Source organism: Scyliorhinus torazame, chromosome 18, assembly GCF_047496885.1.
Source record: "Scyliorhinus torazame isolate Kashiwa2021f chromosome 18, sScyTor2.1, whole genome shotgun sequence".
NCBI lineage: Eukaryota > Metazoa > Chordata > Chondrichthyes > Carcharhiniformes > Scyliorhinidae > Scyliorhinus > Scyliorhinus torazame.
The window spans coordinates 160,526,812-160,550,539 of NC_092724.1; the positions used below are offsets into that span (position 1 = coordinate 160,526,812).

At 55.4% G+C, this 23,728-nt stretch overlaps 1 protein-coding gene across 5 annotated transcripts in view; it reads right to left on the reverse strand.

Annotated features, from left to right (window-relative positions):
• Positions 1-23,728, reverse strand: part of LOC140395692 (sodium-coupled monocarboxylate transporter 1-like) — a 147,622-nt gene that overhangs the window by 118,201 nt on the left and 5,693 nt on the right. For 2 of the 5 annotated variants that reach the window (XM_072483764.1, XM_072483767.1), the window contains exons 2-3: positions 926-1,004; positions 94-329 (exon numbers count right to left, since the gene is read on the reverse strand). In XM_072483764.1, the coding sequence (XP_072339865.1) occupies positions 94-239 (146 nt within the window). In that variant the 5' untranslated portion in view covers positions 240-329; positions 926-1,004. Of the gene's footprint in view, positions 1-93; positions 330-453; positions 857-925; positions 1,005-23,728 lie in introns of those variants that run through there. The other 3 variants (XM_072483765.1, XM_072483766.1, XM_072483768.1) reach the window with 3 other exon arrangements.

Here is a 23,728-nt window from a genome sequence, read left to right on the forward strand (position 1 = left end):
TTAAGTTACACAAACTTTCACTTATAATTTTTTTCCATAAATGTTCAGTTCTAAAAGGTTATTGACTACCTTTAAGTTTAAAATTTTTCTTACCTACTTCCTACTAGGAATTCTTCTGTTGTTCTTTGCCCAGTTCTGCCATGTTTTAAAGCAGAAAATATCCCAATTGCAGTAGATATTAACAGCATAGAAGCAAAAACAACATAGTCCCAGACATTAAAGACACGATTTTCTGCCATGGTAGCTTCTTGTGCAAAAATGAAAACTCAAAAGTGCACAATGGTTATTCCATCAGTTAGTTCAGGGTCCACGACTAAAGTCTTCCTTCCCTGCAATGAAAAAGTTACTGATTAATAATAATGTAACTTAAGTAAGACAACTGGGACTTCTTCATTGTTCTGATAATCAGACGATGTCACAACATTTAAATATTCAGCTGATTCTAATCGTTACCCTTAGTCTTCCACAATTTTACCCATAATAATGTGTAATAATTCCAGGAGGTGCAGTGTAAATGGCAAAGCGGGTTTATTCTCCAACACAGGTAAAGCTGGTCCCAGTCCGAGGAGGTCGATGCTTAAGGCTCCACTGGTGAGCCCCTTTCGGCTGGCCTCCACTCACTCTACACTGGAACTCATATTCTACGAAATCCGCAGGGAGATCAGTCAGCGATTTCCCCCATGGTCTTCATTGTAACCTTCAAAGTTTTACAACTGACTGTTCACAATGGTTCCTTCACTTTTTGCTGTTTTAAGAATTACAAAAATAGGCAAGTAATTCTGCTCCAGTCGACAACAGAAGGTGATTGCAAAATAAATTCACCTCTAGCTATACATTATTCAGACATTCAGTTCCAAACTTTAACAATCAATGCCTGAGAAAAACCTGTTCTGCTCGCCAAAGCTGAAAGATTATAATTACTTACTTCAAATAATTGCAGTGTTCATTGCTTCATGGTGAGCTGTGGATAACTTGTGACTTTCATTCTGCCAGTTTTGTATTGGCTGCAAGGTATGTAAACACAGATATGAAACCTTAAGGGGGCCTTGACACATCGTGTCTGTCCCAGCAGTTAACCAATTAATCCCACTCTTCTCCCTAGCTCTGCAAAAGTTCCCCCCTGCAAATATTGTGGAAGGGAGGTTTGCTAATTTTGTAGGCGGGAGATTGAGCACCCAAGTACAGATTCAGAAGACAGAGAAACAAAGCTCAAAATCTTCTACTTTGAAGATCACTCGCTATTATGATCGTCCACTTAAGAAACTTGGCGTTATTGGCCTGCATTCTGTGGGTCCTGGTATGGCTGATGAGTCCGATTCTAGGGCCGGATCTCCAACCTTGGCAGGTGTTTGAGGAGGTGGGAGCCGTGGTGGGACTCTAGGGGCTGGATTCTTCGTCCCGCCATGCCACACTTCAGTTTCAGCACCCTGGCGGGATGCTCCGTTTCGTCGGCTACTTAATGGGGTTTCCCATTGTGAGGCAGCCCCAAGCTGTCGGGAAACCCCCAGGCTGCCAGCAAAATGGTGCATCCCGCCAGCGGAGAATCCAGCCCTAGGTCACTGGTATTCCTGTCTCAGGCTCCTTGTCCGGCTCTCCTCTTATCATCGAGTGTTATCAAAGAATTGTTCCTTCAACCTGGAGGTTCCTCCAAGTAGGTCGCTTCTGAGCAAGGGTCTCCTGGACATTGGAATCTATGTTGCATTTCTTGAGGCAAGCCTTCAGGATGTCTTTGAAGTCATGTTGCAGCTGTATAGAACCTTAGTTAGGCCACACTTGGAGTATAGTGTTCAATTCTGGTCGCCACACTACCAGAAGGATGTGGAGGCTTCAGAGAGGGTGCAGAAGAGATTTACCAGAATGTTGCCTGGTATGGAGGGCATTAGCTATGAGGAGCAGTTGAATAAACTCGGTTTGTTCTCACTGGAACGAAGGAGGTTGAGGGGAGACCTGATAGAGGTCTACAAAATTATGAGGGGCATAGACAGAGTGGATAGTCAGAGGCTTTTCCCCAGGCTAGAGGGGTCAATTACTAGGGGGCATAGGTTTAAGGTGAGAGGAGCAAGGTTTAGAGTAGATGTACGAGGTAAGTTTTTTACGCAGAGGGTAGTGGGTGCCTGGAACTCGCTACCGGATGAGGTGGTGGAAGCAGGGACGATAGTGACATTTAAGGGGCATCTTGACAAATACATGAATAGGATGGGAATAGAGGGATACGGACCCAGGAAGTGTAGAAGATTGTAGTTTAGTCGGGCAGCATGGTCGGCACGGGCTTGGAGGGCCGAAGGGCCTGTTCCTGTGCTGTACATTTCTTTGTTCTTTGTTTGCCTCCTTTGTCCTCCTCTTTGTAAGGGTCCTTCCTATTTATTCCCGGTTTCCTCCCTTATTTCCCCTTTTTTTTGCCATTATATTTTTGGTCCATGGATGATTTATAGACAAGTGTCTTAAAGGCAGCCTGTGCCTTTAATTCAAGCAGAAGGAAGCAGTGGCCTGTGCCTTTAATTCAAGCAGAAGGAAGCAGTGGCCTGTGCCTTTAATTCAAGCAGAAGGAAGCAGTGGCCTGTGCCTTTAATTCAAGCAGAAGGAAGCAGTGGCCTGTACCATTAATTCAAGCAGAAGGAAGCAGTGGCCTGTACCTTTAATTCAAGCAGAAGGAAGCAGTGGCCTGTGCCTTTAATTCAAGCAGAAGGAAGCAGTGGCCTGTGCCTTTAATTCAAGCAGAAGGAAGCAGTGGCCTGTGCCTTTAATTCAAGCAGAAGGAAGCAGTGGCCTGTACCATTAATTCAAGCAGAAGGAAGCAGTGGCCTGTACCTTTAATTCAAGCAGAAGGAAGCAGTGGCCTGTACCTTTAATTCAAGCAGAAGGAAGCAGTGGCCTGTGTCTTTAATTCAAGCAGAAGGAAGCAGTGGCCTGTGTCTTTAATTCAAGCAGAAGGAAGCAGTGGCCTGTGCCTTTAATTCAAGCAGAAGGAAGCAGTGGCCTGTGCCTTTATCTCAAGCAGAGGATTTTAGCAGCAGGAGAGATCACTGTTGGTCGGTGTTGGTTCAAACCGGAGATGTGGACTATCCAGCACCAATGATAGAGATTGGCTGGAACTGGGTTTGGTTGATATGGTTGGTGGCCAATCAATTGGCCCAAAAGGCTACCAGTAATAGGTAGCGATTGGATCTGATCCCACTGGAGTGTCTCTCCAGAAAGAGATAGGCCCGAATGTGAACCTTGAGCTGAAAGCCCGGTTTGATGAGAAATAAAGGCCGTTGAAGGAAATCAACTCTTTCTGATAGGGAAAAGGCTATTTTGTTATCAGTCTGAAGCCATCTGTCCATACCTCTATGTCGTCCTAATTGGTTTGGGTAAGTTTTAAATACATTTGATTCAATGGTTAATTGTCAATCCTCAATGTGCAACACAAGTTTTAAATGTTTCATGTTTGAATATTTGTGTGCGCTATGGAATGTGATTTTGTGCTGTAATCGAGTCTGGTTTTTACTGGTTTTCTGCTGACTTTCATTTTATCCATATTCTGAACAATGGTGTCTTCATATTGCTCTGATGCTTATTTCGACCTTGATCTGATTACTGGTACAGCTCATTTCTTAATATGAAACTTACTTTGAAATCTGTTCATTAGAACATAGTCCGTTCATATTGTCAGTAAAAATGTTGTTTTTATCTTCAGTTAGTTTGTGGATGTGTCAGGCTTTGTACCTCTGTCTAAGTTATGTGTTTTGTCATGACCTAAGGTTATGAATACTGAAATCCTTATTTTAAAATGGGTATTAAAGACCGGGCTTTAGTATTTACATTAAAATAGCCTTTTACCGATGAGAAATAGTTGATTTCCTTCAGCTGGGATTCTTTAATCCCACGGCCAGGTTTTGACGCCAGCGTGAAAAGCAGCGCCAACCACTCCGACGTCAACGGTGCCTGATAATCAGGAATGCTCCCCTTCCTAGGCCGGCGGCGGAGTGGTCCCCGCAGCTCCAGCAGGTGCGGAACAGCCGGCCCCCACGGAACCAGCCCGCCCACCGTTCGGTAGGCCCCGATCGCGGGCCAGGCCACTGTGGTGGTTCTACCCAGGGTCGGATCCCTCCGCCCCCCTCCAGGACGGCCCCCACAGACACACCTTCCAGGTCCCGCTGTGTGGGACCTGAGTAACCCACGTCGGCGGGACTTGGACGAACCGGGCGGCAACTCGGTCCGCCGGGGCCCGGAAAATCGCCAGGGGGCCCGCTTTCACCGGCCACCCACCCATGCCGGCGGGACCCGGACGAACCAGGCGGCATCTCGGCCCGCCGGGGCCCGGAGAATCGCCGGGGGAGCCCGCTTTCAAAGGCCACCCACCGAGAATAGGCGCCGGAGAATCGCGGGGTCAGAATCCCGGCCAAAGTGTCTCTCCTGAAAGCCTGCAGCCTGAGAATACCGAATTTTCTAAATGAATGAACAAATCTGCAAAGAAGATCATTACCAGCTGTAAAGACGTTAAATCAGTAAGCGTACGGCGAGGAAAGCTTGCTAAAGAACTACCATCTGAAGCAAAGACTCATCCTTATTGTTTTTACCCCGCCGCTCCCCCCCCCCCCCCCCCCATGTTCATCTGTGTTGTGTGTGGGGGGAGAAGGTAGGACAGTTAAAGTGGGTAGCAAGTATTACCTTATCCAGTTGTATTTCCTGCATATTTCATGATTATGGGCAACACGGTTAGCACTGCTGCCTCACAGTGCCAGGGACCTGGGATCAATTCTGGCCTCGGGTGACTGTCTATGTGGAGTTTGCACATTCTCTCAGTGTCTGCATGGGTATCTTCCGGGTGCTCCGGTTTCCTCCCGCAGTCTAAATATGTGCAGGTTAGGTGGCCTTTCCAAGCCAAATCCCCCTTTGTGTGCTGGGAATCGGGCGGGGAAGTGGACTTGAGTGGAGTGCTCTTTCAGAGGGTCGGTGCAGACCCGATGGGCCAAATGGCCTCCTTCTGTACTGTAGGGATTCTATGAAGGCTGTGGACCAAATGGTGAAAAATGGGATTGGTGTAGTGTCTTTGATAGTTCTTGATATAAATAAACAGTAATTGTGTTTCAACTTACAAGCCTGGGCAGCCAAGGGTAAAAGACTTTGGGAATTTTTGTAAGAAAATTTGCTTTGGCAGTCGGGACCCTTGACATCCTAAGCACTTGGCTGGCCGAGCTGAGTTGATTTCGGATGATCATGACACTAGTTGTGGTGCTCATAGCTCCTTCAAGGACGCTAATGTTAGTTGCCTGTCCTCCCAGCTAATGCAGAGAATCAGTCTCCGACAGCGTTGTTGGTACCTCTCCAAGACCTCGAGGTGGAGTCTGTCAATAGTCCAAGTTTCCGGGCCATAGTGTCCGGGCCATATAGAAGAGTTGGGAGGATGGCAGCCTTGTGCCCAAGGATCTTGGTATGAGGGATGTCATGGTTGTTGAAGACACTAATCCTTAGGCATCAGAAGCCAAAACGCACAGATTGGACACGATGTTGGATCTCCACATAGATATCAGCCTTAGATGAAAGGTGGCTCTCCAGATAGGAGTAATGTTTCACGTTTGGAAATGCTTCTCTGTTGATCTTGATGGGGGGGAAAGAGGCCATCTTGAACTGGGACAGGTTGGTAAATAACTGGAATCTTAAGGTTAAGGCTGAGACCAATTCTTTAGTATGCTTCCGCAAAGGTGTCAAGCATGGTTTGCAGATTCTCTTCTGAGAATGTGGAGATGGTGATGTCCTCCGCATACTGAAGTTCCACGAGTGATGTCAGTGTCATTTTCTTCTTGGATTCCAATCGGTTGAAGTTGAAAAGTATTCTGTCCATCCTGTAGACGATGCCCACTCCACTTGGAAGCTTGTTCTTGACAAGGTGAAGGATGGTGGTGATGAAGAAGGAGAAAAGGATGAGGGCGATGACCTATCCCTGCTTCACTCCAGCTTGACCGTGAAAGTTTCTGCCTTATTTCTGTCAATGAGGACTGTTGCTGACATCTTTTCGTCGAGGAGTCGGAGGATGTTGATGAATTTCTCTGGACAGTTGACCTTTTGACAGGGTCTTCCATAATACTTCCTGTCATGAACCTTCCCGGAGATAGCAGTAGACAGTATTCAAAGGGCCTCGATTAGTATGCATCTCTCCCAGTAACTAGTTTAGAGCGGCAGTTTAGATAATGATAAAGTGTGAATGGCTTATGGACAATTGGGAATGCTCATACAGTACACATGGGCTAGATTCTCCACCGCCCGTGGCGTTACTGATGTGGCGGAGAATCCAGTGTTGTCAAAAAACTGGATTGGTGCCAATGCTCTGATCCCTTGCTGGGGGCGGCATCAAGGTTCACGTCCCGTGCCAGTGGGAGGATGCAAATAGGTTAAATTGACCAGATTCTCCAAGCGGGCGTGAATCTCTATTGCTCTGGGCCAGGATTCACGTGGGCGAGAATTGGTGCAGGTATTTCCCAGCGTGGCCCTGGCACGATGAGTGGGTAACCTTTTGAGGGAGTTGCCCCTAAAGTTCAGGGCTGCCCTCCTCGCCGTAATGCAAATCCCCCCCCCCCCCCCCCCCCCCCCCCACGCCACCAGAGACTACCCATGACAGAACCCCCACCAGAGATCCCCCCCCCCCCCCCCCACCCATTACAGAGACCCCCATGAGAGACGCTCTGCATGGTGTCTGATTTGTATCCTATTCCTGCTTTGGAAGACTGTGTTGAAAAAGTGGGACAGGAAAAAGTTATTATCAAACTTGACCGACTTACTTGAAGGATACCTTTATCAGAAAGGCCAAAGGAAGATTCGGCTTTGTGACGCCAAATGGTCTGTATCAGTTACGCAGTTTGGAATTAAGAATGCGGCAGCAAAATTCCAAGGTAATTTCTGTACTGAACAATTGTGCAGTGTACATTGACAATTCGGTGGTGTTCAGTCAAAGGTGAAAGTCACACGGGATCAGGGGTGAGCTGGCAAGGTGGATACAGAACTGGCTCGGTCATAGAAGGCAGAGAGTAGCAATGGAAGGATGCTATTCTAATTGGGGGGTTGTGACTAGTGGTGTTCCACAGGGATCAGTGCTGGGACCTTTGCTGTTTGTAGTATATATAAATGATTTGGAGGAAAATGTAACTGGTCTGATTAGTAAGTTTGCAGGCGACACAAAGATTGGTGGAATTGCGGATAGCGATGAGGACTGTCAGAGGATACAGCAGGATTTAGATTGTCTGGAGACTTGGGCGGAGAGATGGCAGATGGAGTTTAATCCGGACAAATGTGAGGTAATGCATTATAGAAGGTCTAATGCAGGTAGGGAATATACAGTGACTGATAGAACCCTCAAGAGTATTGAAAGTCAGAGAGATCTAGGTGTACAGGTCCACAGGTCACTGAAAGGGGCAACACAGGTGGAGAAGGCATACGGCATGCTTACCTTCATTGGCCGGGGCATTGAGTATAAGAATTGGCAAGTCTCAGTGACTGGGCCATGGTGCCCACTTCTCAGTGACTGGGTCATGGTGCCCGCTCCTCAGTACTGGGCCATGGTGCCCGCTCCTTACTGACTGAGCCATGGTGCCGACTCCTCAGTGACGTGGCCATGGTGCTGGCTGCTCAGTGACGTGGCCATGGTGCCGGCTGTTCAGAGACTGGGCCATGGTGCCGGCTCCTCAGTGACTGGGCCGTGGTGCCGGCTGCTCAGTGACTGGGCCATGGTGCCCACTCCTCAGTGACTGGGCCATGGTGCCCACTCCTCAGTGACTGGGCCATTGGTGCCCGCTCCTCAGTGACTGGGCCATAGTGCCCACTCCTCAGTGACTGGGCCATGGTGCCCGCTCCTCAGTGACTGGGCCATGGTGCCCGCTCCTCAGTGACTGGGCCATGGTGCCCACTTCTCAGTGACTGGGCCATGGTGCCCACTCCTCAGTGACTGGGCCATGGTGCCCACTTCTCAGTGACTGGGCCATGGTGCCCACTCCTCAGTGGCTGGGGCCATGGTGCCCACTCCTCAGTGGCTGGGGCCATGGTGCCCGCTCCTCAGTGACTGGGCCATGGTGCCCACTCCTCAGTGACTGGGCCATGGTGCCCACTTCTCAGTGACTGGGCCATGGTGCCCACTCCTCAGTGGCTGGGGCCATGGTGCCCACTCCTCAGTGGCTGGGGCCATGGTGCCCGCTCCTCAGTGACTGGGCCATGGTGCCGGCTCCTCAGTGGCTGGGGCCATGGTGCCCGCTCCTCAGTGACTGGGCCATGGTGCCCGCTCCTCAGTGACTGGGCCATGGTGCCCACTCCTCAGTGGCTGGGGCCATGGTGCCCACTCCTCAGTGGCTGGGGCCATGGTGCCCGCTCCTCAGTGACTGGGCCATGGTGCCGGCTCCTCAATGACTGGGCCATGGTGCCCACTCCTCAGTGACTGGGCCATGGTGCCCGCTCCTCAGTGACTGGGCCATGGTGCCGGCTCCTCAGTGACTGGGCCATGGTGCCCACTCCTCAGTGACTGGGCCATGGTGCCGGCTCCTCAGTGACTGGGCCATGGTGCCCACTCCTCAGTGACTGGGCCATGGTGCCAGTTCCTCAGTGACTGGCCATGGTGCCAGCTCCTCAGTGACTGGGCCATGGTGCCCACTCCTCAGTGACTGGGCCATGGTGCCCGCTCCTCAGTGACTGGGCCATGGTGCCCGCTCCTCAGTGACTGGGCCATAGTGCCGGCTCCTCAGTGACTGGGCCATGGTGCCCACTCAGTGACTGGGCCATGGTGCCGGCTCCTCAGTGACTGGGCCATGGTGCCGGCTCCTCAGTGACTGGGCCATGGTGCCCAATCCTCAGTGACTGGGCCATGGTGCCCAATCCTCAGTGACTGGGCCATGGTGCCCGCTCCTCAGTGACTGGGCCATAGTGCCGGCTCCTCAGTGACTGGGCCATGGTGCCGGCTCCTCAGTGACTGGGCCATGGTGCCGGCTCCTCAGTGACTGGGCCATGGTGCCCGCTCCTCAGTGACTGGGCCATGGTGCCGGCTCCTCAGTGACTGGGCCATGGTGCCCAATCCTCAGTGACTGGGCCATGGTGCCCACTCAGTGACTGGGCCATGGTGCCCGCTTCTCAGTGACTGGGCCATGGTGCCGGCTCCTCAGTGACTGGGCCATGGTGCCCGCTCCTCAGTGACTGGGCCATGGTGCCGGCTCCTCAGTGACTGGGCCATGGTGCCCACTCAGTGACTGGGCCATGGTGCCGGCTTCTCAGTGACTGGGCCATGGTGCCGGCTTCTCAGTGACTGGGCCATGGTGCCCGCTCCTCAGTGACTGGGCCATGGTGCCAGTTCCTCAGTGACTGGGCCATGGTGCCCGCTCCTCAGTGACTGGGCCATGGTGCCCGCTCCTCAGTGACTGGGCCATGGTGCCCGCTCCTCAGTGACTGGGCCATGGTGCCCACTCAGTGACTGGGCCATGGTGCCGGCTTCTCAGTGACTGGGCCATGGTGCCGGCTTCTCAGTGACTGGGCCATGGTGCCCGCTCCTCAGTGACTGGGCCATGGTGCCCGCTCCTCAGTGACTGGGCCATGGTGCCCGCTCCTCAGTGACTGGGCCATGGTGCCGGCTCCTCAGTGACTGGGCCATGGTGCCGGCTCCTCAGTGACTGGGCCATGGTGCCGGCTCCTCAGTGACTGGGCCATGGTGCCCGCTCCTCAGTGACTGGGCCATGGTGCCCGCTCCTCAGTGACTGGGCCATGGTGCCCGCTCCTCAGTGACTGGGCCATGGTGCCGGCTCCTCAGTGACTGGGCCATGGTGCCCACTCCTCAGTGACTGGGCCATGGTGCCCACTCCTCAGTGACTGGGCCATGGTGCCCGCTCCTCAGTGACTGGGCCATGGTGCCCGCTCCTCAGTGACTGGGCCATGGTGCCCGCTCCTCAGTGACTGGGCCATGGTGCCCGCTGCTCAGTGACTGGGCCATGGTGCCGGCTGCTCAGTGACTGGGCCATGGTGCCCACTCCTCAGTGACTGGGCCATGGTGCCCGCTCCTCAGTGACTGGGCCATGGTGCCGGCTCCTCAGTGACTGGGCCATGGTGCCCACTCCTCAGTGACTGGGCCATGGTGCCGGCTCCTCAGTGACTGGGCCATGGTGCCCGCTCCTCAGTGACTGGGCCATGGTGCCGGCTGCTCAGTGACTGGGCCATGGTGCCCACTCCTCAGTGACTGGGCCATGATGCCCACTCCTCAGTGACTGGGCCATGGTGCCCGCTCCTCAGTGACTGGGCCATGGTGCCGGCTCCTCAGTGACTGGGCCATGGTGCCCACTCCTCAGTGACTGGGCCATGTTGCCGGCTCCTCAGTGACTGGGCCATGGTGCCCGCTCCTCACAGACTGGGCCATGGTGCCCTCTCCTCAGTGACTGGGCCATGGTGCCCGCTCCTCAGTGACTGGGCCATGGTGCCCACTCCTCAGTGACTGGGCCATGGTGCCGGCTCCTCAGTGACTGGGCCATGGTGCCCGCTCCTCACAGACTGGGCCATGGTGCCCTCTCCTCAGTGACTGGGCCATGGTGCCCGCTCCTCACAGACTGGGCCATGGTGCCCTCTCCTCAGTGACTGGGCCATGGTGCCCGCTCCTCACAGATTGGCCATGGTGCCCTCTCCTCAGTGACTGGGCCAACGTGCCGGCTCCTCAGTGACTAGGCCACGGTGCCGGCTCCTCAGTGACTGGGCCAAGCTGCAGGCTCCTCAGACACTGGGCCATGTTCTGCAGTGCCTTCGCAATGTCGAGGCCCTCAGCCATGGTCATCACAGACTGAGCAATGTCTTGACATGACCACTCAAGGGTCCAGGTTTTCCACAGTGGGCGCAATCCTAGCATTGTTGGTCTGGGTGCCACACATCGGCCGCACCATCTCCCACGCCTGGAGGCTTCGGGTCTCTGCCAATCGGTCTTGTCGCTGCTGGAATGCTGCTGACATCCCTTCCTGAATCTCACTCTGTGTCCTGTCGTCTGCATCAGCTCCTGGAGAACCTGGCCTGGAGGCTCGTCATCTGACTGGGGCCCAGCTGAGTCCTAGAATTAAGCAGACCTCCGACTATTGTCGCTCTTGGATGTTTCTGCCTCCACCTGATGTGAACCAGCAACTGTGTGGTGCTCCCCAGATTGTGCTCCAGAAGCCTGTCTATTAATATCCCCTACTGAGCGGTGTATGTGTGCGCTGTGTGGAAGGTCTGGGTGAGAGCTGGAACACCTCGCCGGTCATCTCGGAACTCTACTCTGAGGTGTTCTCTTGTGTGGTTGGGGGTGGAAGTACTCTGGATGGCCTCACCAGATGGTGACCGGCAAGGCAATGGCCCTGTGGTTAGTGAGAGGAAAGGATAATTTTGTTGGACATCAACTCACTTGAGACAGGTCATCTGGATGAAGGGACAGTGGGTCCTTCCTTCTCTGCCACAGGTCGACATTGCTGTCAGAAACTTCTCTCTCCTTGGGTAACTGCGCGATCTCCAAGGCCCGCTGCAAATTGGAGCCGCTCACGCAAAAAACTGACCGGGTGCCCTGGCCATCCACCCCTGTGCTGCATTCGTCTGGCTGTTCCCCCCCACTCCCAGGAAGAGAAGGCCCCCCTCCCCCCAGGGAAAAGGCTGCCAACAACCGCCAGAAGAGGGAACAGACTGGAGGGGAACTGGCGGACGTATGGCACCTCACCACAGCAGAGCAGCAGCACTGAACTGGTGGGCCCAGAGGGAAGGCTGTCGCTGAAGCGGAGGTCAGCATGGGGCGAGCAAGTGACACCCCACTGAGTTTATGTTCCCCATGGCATGTGTCACCAGCCCCTCAACCAACTACACCCCCCTCCCCACCACCCCCACCCGCGATCTAAACATGTGTCATGTCTTGTGTCTTGAAGGATCTCGTGGCAATGAGCCGGGCGCTTCTGGCATCCCACGACCCCAACCACGACCCCAAGCGGATAGCAACGAGGAAGAGGACACGCGGTGGGAGTCCGTGACACAGCCCGAGACACTCCAGAGCACCAGTCCGGGGATGACACTGACTTTCCGTCACAGCTGTCTCCAACACTCTCCACCATGCCAGAGACACTCACCTCGGTTGGGCACTTTAGTGAAGAGGCCCCTGGGGCGTGATCTGCTGTGTGGTACAGCAGATGGAGGTAGAAACCCCCGAGGGGGCAGATAGTTGGAGGGCGGTCCGCTCCTGGGACTAGTTGCCGTCCAGACGGATTTCAGGCTTCTGGAAAGTGCGGTCCCATCGAGAGAGTGGAGATGCAGTCACAGAGCCAGGGACTGCATGAGGGGGTGCCAGCTACCCTCCAGTGCCTGCAGGTGTAGTTGAAGGAGTCCACCATGCATGCAACCCAGGCCAACACTACACAGGTGGCATCATGGTGGAGGCCTTGGGGGTGAAGGCATCGGCCATGGGGCCTGAGGCATTCTGCAGGCCGTGGCCAAAACCCAGGACAGGGCTGCTCTGTCAGTGGCAACCACATGTACCAGGGCCACCTGGACATTGCAGCAGGGCTCCAGAGCGTGTTCCAGTCACAGCAGGTTATGGCTGAGGGCGGTGGCGGCACTCCGCGGGCATTTTCTGACCTGAGCCAGGCACAGAGCGAGGTGGCACTGTCACCGGCTGATGTGGCATAGTTCCAGAGGGAGGTGGCAGTCACTGGGTTATGTGGCACAGTCCCAGAGGGAGGTGGCACAGTCACTGGGTGATGTGGCATAGTTCCAGAGGGAGGTGGCACCATCACCGGCTGATGTGGCATAGTTCCAGAGGGAGGTGGCACAGTCACTGGGTTATGTGGCACAGTCCCAGAGGGAGGTGGCACAGTCACTGGGTGATGTGGCATAGTTCCAGAGGGAGGTGGCACAGTCACTGGGTTATGTGGCACAGTCCCAGAGGGAGGTGGTCCACTCCCTGTGCTCCATGGCTGTGAGCATCAAGACCCTGGCCAAGATGGGTGCAGGCCACCAGGGTACTCCAGCACGGGGTGGCAGTGGAGCCTCAGGGGTTAGCTCCGCTCGCATCTCCATCCCAAGGAATAGCCCAGGGGCCATCGCGCACCCCGAGGGAGTTGGAGGTGATGGGGCCGGTGACTCCTGCATGGGTGGTGCCAGAACACCAGCCCCCCACCCCCCTCCTGACCCTGGCACATCTGATGGGCAGCGGGCAGAACAGGGCGGCACCACACCACCTGGGATAACCGAGCGATTGCTGGGTCCATCCAGGCCCAGTTGCTCGAGAGGACGGCCGCCAAACGGGACCCGTGTCACCGGGTGGGAACTCGGTTGCTTCCATTCCTGCTGTACCGCCTGGGGATTCATCTACATGTAGTATTAGGGCCCATAAAGCTAGAAAGGTAGACACCAGTTAAGTTGGCACGGGTGCAGCACACGTTAGGGGCTACAAATCTAACATAAATGTTCACCATTTCACAATAAAAACCCATTCACAATGTTACAACCAGCCTCGGTGCTCTGTCAGAACGGTGTGAGGGACGAGCAGGACTTTCTGTGGCAGGAGAGAAGATGGGTGGATGTTGGGGGTGAACTTGGGCCATGGACCCCAGTGCAACCACTGCTCCACAACCCACAACCTCTCCATTCCAACCCCCCCCCCCCCACTCCCCATGGGAATCAAACTTTGTCGAACGATGCGGAGCACCAGAGTTTATCACACGGCGGGTCATCATAATCCTCCATCCATGGACCAGACCCGCTGTTACTGCCAATCCAGGGCCTGCACCCCATAGTAAGGCACGTAGGAATCATGGAGGGGGCTGAAAGGGGCAGGGGGAGATGGGGTGTCCATGCCGCTGGCCAGACGATGGGGTGTCTGTGTCGTGGGCCAGACCGCCTAGTCAGTGAACCTGGAGACAGGCGTCCTGTGCTGCTGGCCCAGGCGCACACATGCTGCCTCCTGTGTCTGCCTGGGCCCCATCCTGGCCTTGCTGTGCATCCACCTCGTCAGACAAGGCCTGCTGTTATTCTCCACCTCCTCCAGCACGTCGCCCCTCTACTGCGCGCTGTTTTAGAGGGTGCAGTAGGCCACCATGAAGTGGGAGACTCTCCTAACACTATACTGGAGGGCCCCTCTAGAGCTGTCCAGACACCTGAACTGCATCATCGAGATGCCGAAGCACGGCTCGATCGCGTCCCTGTTAACAGCATGGGTGTAGCAGGTCTCCACGTTGGTCTGTGGCCTCTGGATGGGCGTCGTCAGCCACGACTGCAGCGAATAACCTGTCGCCCCAGAGCCAATGCCTCACCTGGGATGTCAGGAACGGTCGAGTGTGCCAGGGCGTCATGCACACTGCTTGGGTATTGGATACAGACATGTATGATGTGCATCTGGTGGTCACACACCAGCTCCACAAAAGGGAACCCCTTTCGGTTCGTGAAGACCAGCCAGTCTTGGGCCGGTGCTCATCAGGGCTATCCATCCCTTCGATCACCCCCTGGATCTGGGCAATCCTGGCGATGATGGCGAACCATACTGCCTAGGCATGCTTGTGGGCTCGGTCTACATTGAATTTGATATATTGTGCCACTCTATGAGTCTATGAACCGGGCATGGAGGGTTCCGTTACGGCGTGGATGCACCTATGCACCGAGGTCGGTGAGATTCCGACAGGTCGCCGCTAGGCACCTGGAAGGACCCTGTGGAGTAAATGTTCAGGGCGACTGTCACCTTTACAGCCACCAGGAGCAGGTGTCCTTCCTCATACCCTGCGGTGCCAGGTGCTGTCGGGTATCTGTCGGATATATCGCACTGACCCCCTGCTCAGCCGGAGTCTTCGACGATATGCCTGATCCAGCAGGTCCACGAGTGACAGACGCTTCCAATACGCATGAGGCCTGATGCGGTTCCTCCTTCCCACTTCCTCCTCGGCCTGTTTGCGGCCAAATCCACATCCTCACCATCTGCCTCCTGTTCCTTTCGGCAGGCTTCGTCGTTGCAGGATCCCCCTCGAGCAGTTCTCCCTCATACAGCCTCAGCATATCCCCCAGGGCAGCTAGGATGGCCTCCAATCCTGGTTGGATTCTGACAGCCATTGTCTGCAGGGGGTGAAAGGCAGGCATGTTGGAATGGTGCATATCCCCATGCCCAAATAGGTCCAGCAGGCTCCACGGTGGCCCCAACCTGCACTGCAGCCCCTGCATGTCCCCTCTCCCCTTCCCCACACCCACACCCGGCTGGTCCCCCTGGCACTCTGCCCACCACACCCTTGGCTCCGGCACCGTGCGGGCCTCTGGCCCTGGATCCTGTCCCTGCTGGTGCCCACCAGTAGGCATTGCCGTTGGGTCGGCCGCATGATGCCCCGCAGGCAGGTTGGGTGTGGGGTGGTGGGCACCCATATGTCCAGTGTCACACTGCGCAACCACAGGCCATGGCGGGCGGTGTGGAGTGCGCAGCAAGATGACTGCCTGGCAGTTCATGGCATTCGTGGTCCGTGCCTTGACACCCAAGGGGATGGGGGTGAAACCCGCCGTCGGTAATTCCTTCTGGCGGAGGCTGAGCATCACGGTTGCCCCAGAGAATACCGGGTCAGGCCCGCTAATGATATGCCAATGGCATTTACTGTACGTGCGGAATAGAATGCATTGACCCCGCCGTCGGGGCACCAGAGCATGGCATTGTCGGGTGTCCAGCGGCAGCCATGATTTTTGCTTCACACGCGATTCTTCGCTCAATCGTGTTTCCCGATTCCGGTGTCGGCCAACGGGGAATCCATGTGTTTTCAAGAAGGAGTTAGACAAAACTCTTCGGACTAAAGCGATCAAACAAATGAATTGGGTGAACTTTCTCTGAACTGCATCTGACACAATTATGATGTAGCCACCTAAAATGGCTGATTCCCGATTAGAATGGTCAAACCCCGATCTAAAATGGCGAACGAAAGAGGCTGATGGGAAAATCAGCCAACAGGACTCAAACGGACAGCTGCAGGTAAAACGGTGTATTCGGCTCTGGGGAAGTCGGCCCAGACCAATACCTGCAGCCGTCAACATCACAACAACCCAGCCATCTGCATTCTAAGCAGCCAATTGCTACACATTAGCAACATAAAGCCGATCCAGACCTTTCGGCACCAGCAGGGGCTGACACAAAGGAAGGTAGGCGACCACCCCCAATCAAGGAATCGCCCCATTATTGGCGCATATCGAACCAAGTGATTGGGACCAAGTCCAATCACTTGGAACCAGGTACGAGGTCCGCCCCGAGAGGCGGGAAGCCCCTGGGGACTATAAAAATAGGGGTCAAGTTCAGATCGACCCTTCTCTTCCTGCTCGCAACCTTCGAGACCCTTCGACAAAGAAAACTGTAAGTGTTACTTCAGCGATCGCTACCAGATAGGCGCTCCTGACTATCGACTTGTACCAGCTTTGAATCCCGCAGGCCCAGACCCAATTCGATAGACCATTCATTTCCCTGACCTGGCGGGCCATCTCCAAAGTTAAGCATTGGCCTTTAGTGGTAGGTAGTAGTCTGGAAGTAGGATTATTGTATAAGTATTTATTGCTGTATATAATAAATGATCGTTGATTTAACATTTACTAAGCGGTGTGCTGTATTATTAATCATTACTTGAGCTTGAACCACGTGGCGGTATCAGAACGATACCTGGCGACTCGTGAGCAAAGGTGACAGAATTAGAGCGAATAAAACTAAGGCTAATAAGAGCAACAATGGGTGGAATTTTTCAATTTCTGCAGGGTGTTGGCTGCACAGTCGGCCTTTCTTGTCACATTGTGCACTAATCGGGACAAAATTAAATTGGAGCATGGCCCAGCAGGGTGGGTAGGAAAAAGCTGCTAACGTCACAAATCTTGAGGTCAAGGTGACGTTTTAAAGAGCTCCCTGATCTGCTATTTTAAAAAACCCCACACAATACAGTAGACCCCCAATGGTTCTCCCCAGAGGGCCCTGCCTGGTACTACTGCCAGGGAGTGCTGGGGAAGTGCTAGGATGCCAAAGGGTAGTGCCATGGGGAAGGGCATTGTCTGACCATGTCCCCACCCCCTCCGCAAGGCTATACTTGCCTACGTGCCCCCAGGGGCTTGCTATGCCTGGTCCATGTTTTTAGTAAAGAGGTGTAAACCTCACTGACGCGAAGGGATGATACGGCACGGCCGCCTGCTAATTATATTTAGTTGGATTGAAACGAGGTTCCCGACCATCACGTCACTGCCGGGGATTGGGCAGGGAAATTCAGAAATGTCGATCTCGCCAGCGAGATTCCCGTTTTCCAGCACTCGTGGGCTTTTGCATCTGTGTCGCCATTTGCACTCATGGTGAATGCGGATGCAAAATTCTCGTCTATCTTATTTCAAATAACGAGAGCAAAATGATACACAGTATTCCATGTGGCCCTGTACAGCTTCAGTAACTCCTCCTTACATTTGTATTCCATTTATTATAAGTGCCAACATTCCACTTGTCTTCCTCATCACTTGCAGTATCTGTATATTTACATAGTAATTCACATACTAGGGCATCTAGATCCCTCTGCACCACCGATTTCTGCAATTTCTCTCCATTTAAATAGTATACTGATTTTCCAATTTTCCTTCCAAAGTCGACAAGTTCACATTTCTCACATTTATGCTCCATCTGCCAAAATTTGCCCAACACCTGTCTCTATCTCTTTGCAGAATCTCCACCTCCTCTTGACAACTTACTTTCCTACCGATCTTGGTATAATTGGCAATTCAGCTCCATACATTTGCTAATTCTGCTTTCATACCCTTCCAATTACCTTTACTCAGGTGTAAAACACTAGTCTTAGTTTTAGAACATACTGCTTCAAGAAATTGCCCTGCATACACTCTATGAACACACATTCCAGGCATCTTTGCCAATCTGATTCATCTAATCTACATTTAGATGAAAGTCACCAATGATTATTGCAGTATTTTTCTTATATAATTCATTTATTTCTTCCTGTACTCACTGTCCTACTCTGTAACTATTGTTAAAGGCTCTGTAAACTACTCCTACAACTCACCTCTTATTTTTCCTATTTATCTCTATCCAAGGTGACTCATGATCTTGCTCATTTGAATGACGGTCATCCCTCACAATTGTAGTAATGAGTTACCCCACCACCTTTTCTTAGCATTTGAAATGTAAAATTCTCTTCAATTGCAACCAATTCTCTGTGATGGCTACTTGGTCAGACATATTTATTTCTGTTGATACTAACACTTAATCCATTTTCTTTTACAAATGTTGCATGCATTCAGAAACAGAGCCTTAAATTCGGTCTATTTTTTATTATTTTTGCAAACTCTTGCCTTATCTGCTGTTGCACTAAGTTTGTACTCACTGTCCCTTCTTGCCACACTCTGGTTATTGTTAGGAAATAAAGATAGTTTAAATGATTTATTTCTGTGGATAATTAGGAATAAGATTTATCTTTCAATAAGCTTAATTTGCGTTTCTGTATTTATTAAGGAAGAGTTATGGCCTGGTTTCATTTTAAGCTTTGCCAACATTTGTAAATGAGGAGCGTAATTCTCCCAAAAAATGACTTAAGGGCGCAATTCTCCAGCCTTGTTAATAATAATAATAATAATAATCTTTACTGCCACCAGTAGGCTTACATTAACACTGCAATGAAGTTACTGTGAAAATCCCCGAGTCACCACACTCCGGCACCTGTTCGGCTACACCGAGGGAGAATTCAGAATCTCTAAATTACCTAACAACATGGGCGGGATTCTCCGACCCCCCCCGCCGGGTCGGAGAATCGCTGGGGGCTGGCGTGAATCCCGCCCCTGCCGGTTGCCGAATTCTCCGGCACCGGATATTCGGCAGGGGTGGGAATCGCACCGCGCCGGTTGGCGGGCCCCCTCCGGCAATACTCCGGCCCACGATGGGCCAAAGTCCCGCTGCTGGAATGCCTGTCCCGCTGGCGAGAATCAAACCACCTTTTGAACGGCGGGACAAGGCGGCGCGGGCGGGCTCCAGGGTCCTGGGGGGGCGCGGGGCGATCTGGCCCCGGGGGGTACCCCCACGGTGGCCTGGCCCGCGATCGGGGCCCACCGATCCACGGGCGGGCCTGTGCCGTGGGGGCACTCTTTTCCTTCCGCCTTCGCCGTGGTCTCCACTATGGCGGAGGCGGAAGAGACCCCCTCCACTGCGCATGCGCGGGGATGCCGTGAGCGGCCGGTGACGCTCCCGCGCATGCGCCGCACGGCAAAGTCATTTCCGCGCCAGCTGGCGGGGCGGAAATCAGTCCGGCGCGGGCCCAGCCCCTCAAGGTGAGGGCTCGGCCCCTCAAGCTGTAGAGAATTCCGCACCTGTGGGGCGGCGCGATGCTGGACTGATTCGCGCCGTTTTTGGCGCCGGTCGGTGGACAGCGCGCCGATTGCGGAGAATCTCGCCCCATATCTTTCGGGACTTTGTGGGAGGAAACCGGAGCACCTGGAGGAAACCCACGCAGACACGGGGAGAACGTGCAGACTCCACACAGACAGTGACCCAAGCCGGGAATCGAACCTGGGACTGTGGAGCTATGAAACAACAGTGCTAACCACTGTACTATCCTGCCACCCTCTCGCTTGAACACAATGCGGCTGGTGAATGCCGAGAGAGGCCTCCAGCGTCTCCCGCAGGCTCCGCGTATCCCAGGATTCTCCGAAGTCCCGCGAGACATCAGGGGCAAAATTCTCCGTATTCGACGGAAAGTCCGCCGATCGGCGCAAAAAACGGCGCAAATCCGACTTGCGTCACGTCGGAAAAATGGGTCGAAAGTCTCCGGCCCGAAATGGGCTAGCAGCGACGTAACGGGATCCGCGCTTGCGCAGTGGTTCACGCCGTGCAGCATCATACGCGCCGCACGGAGTGACGGCTCATAAGGCCGCGCTGCTCCCCCCCCCCCCCACCCGACCGGAACACCCGACCGGAACACCCGACTGGATGGCTGGCCGCCGCTCAGCCCCGAGGTTCGAGTCACGGGATGTGGAGGCGCTCCTGGACGCGGTGGACCAGAGGAGGGACGCCCTGTATCCCGGGCACTGCCGCAGAGTTGCCCCACGCCACAGCCGGCATCTGTGGAGGGAAGTGGCAGAGGCCGTCACCGCTGTGGCCCTAACACCACGGACAGGCACCCAGTGCCACAAGAAGGTGAACGACCTCGTCAGAGCAGGCAGGGTGAGCGTCCCCCATATCCCCCCTCCCCCATATCCCCCCTCCCCCATATCCCCCCCTCCCCCATATCCCCCCCTCCCCCATATCCCCCCCTCCCCCATATCCCCCCCTCCCCCATATCCCCCATATCCCCCCTTCCCCCATATCCCCCCTTCCCCCATATCCCCCCTTCCCCCATATCCCCCCTTCCCCCATATCCCCCCTTCCCCCATATCCCCCCTCCCCATATCCCCCCTTCCCCCATATCCCCCCCTCCCCCATATCCCCAAGTGAATCCAGCCCTAACCTTAACTTCTGCAATGCACGCGCAACCGATGGCGTGCATTCATATACCTGCCTAACAGTGTTGCCTTTTACCCCCCCCCCCCACAGGAGAAGCGCGCACACAACAATAGGGAGCATGTGAGGACTGGAGGAGGCCCCGCTGATGAGAGGCCACTGACCGAACACCAGGAAAGGGCCCTGGAACTGGCTGGCGGACCTGACGACCGGGAGGTTGCTGATGCAGAGGTCGGGGGCGTACCAGCAAGTGAGCCACCGACAGCCCGTCCCTATATCCCCCCTCCCCTATATCTCCCTCCCCCATATCACCTGATCACTGCCTGCGTGTCTAACCATGCATGCTTCACTGTGTATCGCAGGACCAAACGTCCAGGCACCCATCCCCGCAGATGCAGACTGCCCGCAGGATGCCCCTCGGAGGCCACGGGAGACGGAGAGACACGGACCCTCCAGCATGCGACGCCCACAGGATGCCCCTCGCACACCACGGGAGACGGAGAGACACGGACCCTCCAGCATGCGACGCCCGCAGGATGCCCCTCGCACACCACGGGACACGGAGAGACACGAACCCTCCAGCATGCGACGCCCGCAGGATGCCCCTCGCACACCACGGGACACGGAGAGACACGGACCCTCCAGCATGCGATGCCCGCAGGATGCCCCTCGGAGGCCAAGGGAAACGGAGAGACCCGGACCCGCCAGCATGCGACGCCCGCAGGATGCCCCTCGCACACCACGGGACACGGAGAGACCTGGAGCAACAGGGAGACGACACCCCCGTCACGTGCGGGAGCGCCCACCCAGCGACGAGGGAGACGAACCCCCACCCCAAAGTGCCATGGACTCAGAGTGGGACGAAGAGTACGACACAACGCCACTGCTGTCACCAACACCCTCCACCATTGCAGAAACACTCACCTCGGTTGGGCACTTTAGTGATGAGGCGTCTGCTACACTCACTGGTGCGCACAACACAGCCGTCCCGGTACAGCAGGTGGAGGTAGGAGCAGCAGAGGGGCCGGGCGGTCGGAGGGCAGCCCAGCCCAAGCGAACATCTGCCGCCCAGATGGTTCCCGAGTTCCTAGAGTTACCACACCCACACATAGATCCGACGCAACCACCAACCCGGAGACGAGCGACGAGGGTGACGGCCGGCTTGCGGCAGCTGCAGTCGCAGGTGGAGGAGTCCACCCGCGTCCAGGAGCTGTGGGTGGTGCCGGTCATGCGTGCCACCCAGGCCGACACCGCACGGGTGGCGTCCGTGGTGGAGGCAATAGGTGCGACGGTGTCAGACATGGGGAACGGTTTGCGAGGCCTGGGGCTTTCCGTACAGGCGGCGTCTGTGGCCCAGGACATGGCTGCCCTCTCACAGGAGGCCATGAGCCAGTGCCAGCGCCAGATGGCAGAGGCGCTCAACGCCATAGCCCAGTCTCTGCAGGCCATGGCCCAGTCTCACCAGTCCATGGCCCAGTCTCTGCAGGCCATCGGCGCCAGTGGCCATGTGCGAGCCGGCGTCGCACTGTCACAGACAGGGTTCGACAACCCCCTGGGCTCCATGGCTGCAAACCTGCAGAACCCTGTCGATACCAGCACGGGCCTCCAGGACTGGCAGCGCCAGATGTCGGGGGGGCGTCGGATGGCCAGTACGTTCACATCCCCCACCCATGTAGAGGCCTGGGGGCCATTGGGCACCCCGAGGGAGGAGGAGGTGGTGTGGTCCGTCCCGGCTCCCCCTGTAGGGGAGGTCCCGGTACACCGCGACACCTCGGACTCCCCCCCTTCCGTCCCGGGTGCATCGGGTGGGCAACGGGCAGGACAGGCTGGCAGCTCGCCATCCCAGTCGCCCGGGCCGCAGCCTGGCCCATCTAGGCCAGGACGCCCCAGGAAACGGCCGCCAAAGGGATCCAGTGTCAGAGGGCAGGAATCACAGGAGTCCACCTCCAGTTCTGCTGTACCGTCTGGGGAACCACGTAGACGTAGTCAAAGGGCCCGTAAGGCCAAACAATTAGACACTGAGTAAGTTGGCACGGGTGCAGGGCACAGCTAAGTTTTAGGGGCTAGGGCACGTGCATGAACTCATTTGGTTATTAAAGTCAATGTTACACCTGCAGAAGCTGCCTTTGTGCTCTGTCCAAAGCGTGCGGGGGTGTCATGTATGTTGAGCGCAAGTGTGTGTGTGAGGGGTGGTCTTACCTCAGCCCCAGGTGAGTCTGCCCCCTTCCCCCTGGGCCGCCATCAACATCCCCTGGGCAGAGGACGGGACCATGCGCTGCAGTGTCACAGCCGCATGCAGGGATGGTCCGGGTGGATGGTGGTACTGTGGCCATGGGTCAGACATAGTCCAACGATGTAGAGCCAGGAGCTCACCGCAGGGCGGGTTGTCATCATCCTCCATGGCCTGCGATAGACACGCGTCCACCCGCAACTGTGTGAGCCCGGCCCGTTGTGCCGCAGGTGGATCGGCAATGGGGGGGGGGGGTGGTGTGCATGCGGGTGGGGTGGGTGGGGTTGGGGAGGGGGGTGAGGGTGCTGGGTGGGTGGATGGGTGGGGGGTGTGGGTGGTCGGCTGTTGCCATGGTGTGCGGTCTGTGGCCATACTACCCGATTCCCACGCCCATCTAGTCAGTGAAGCGGGCGGCTATCAGTCTGTCCCGTGCCCGCTGGGCCAACCGGTAACGTTGGACAGCCACCCGCCTGTGTCTACCCCGTCTGCCCTGACCATTACCCCCATCCCCCTCATCTGGGAGGACTGCGCCTCTTCCTGCTGCTCCTCCACTCTGCCCTCCTCTGCCTGCGGCACATCGCCCCTCTGCTGGGCGATGTTGTGCAGGACGCAGCACACCACAATGATGCGGCCGACCCTATCGGACCGATACTGGAGGGCGCCCCCAGAGAGGTCCAGGCACCTGAAACGCATCTTCAGCACGCCAAAGCACCTCTCTATCACTCCCCTTTTCGCTACATGGGCATCATTGTAGCGGTTCTCCGCCTCATTGCGTGGCCTCCGTATAGGCGTCATCAGCCACGATCGCAATGGGTAGCCCCTGGCATCCCTCGTACATGCCGGGGATGGATGACCGCGACAACACGTATGAGTCGTGTACACTGCCTGGGTAACGGGCGCAGACGTGCAGGATCATCATGCGGTGGTCGCAGACCACCTGTATGTTCATCAAATAGGTCCCCTTCCTATTGATGAACACGGCCCTGTTATCTGCAGGTGGCCGCACGGCGACGTGCATCCCATCAATTGCGCCCTGGACCATGGGGAACCCGGCCACGGCAGAGAAGCCCACGGCCCGGGCA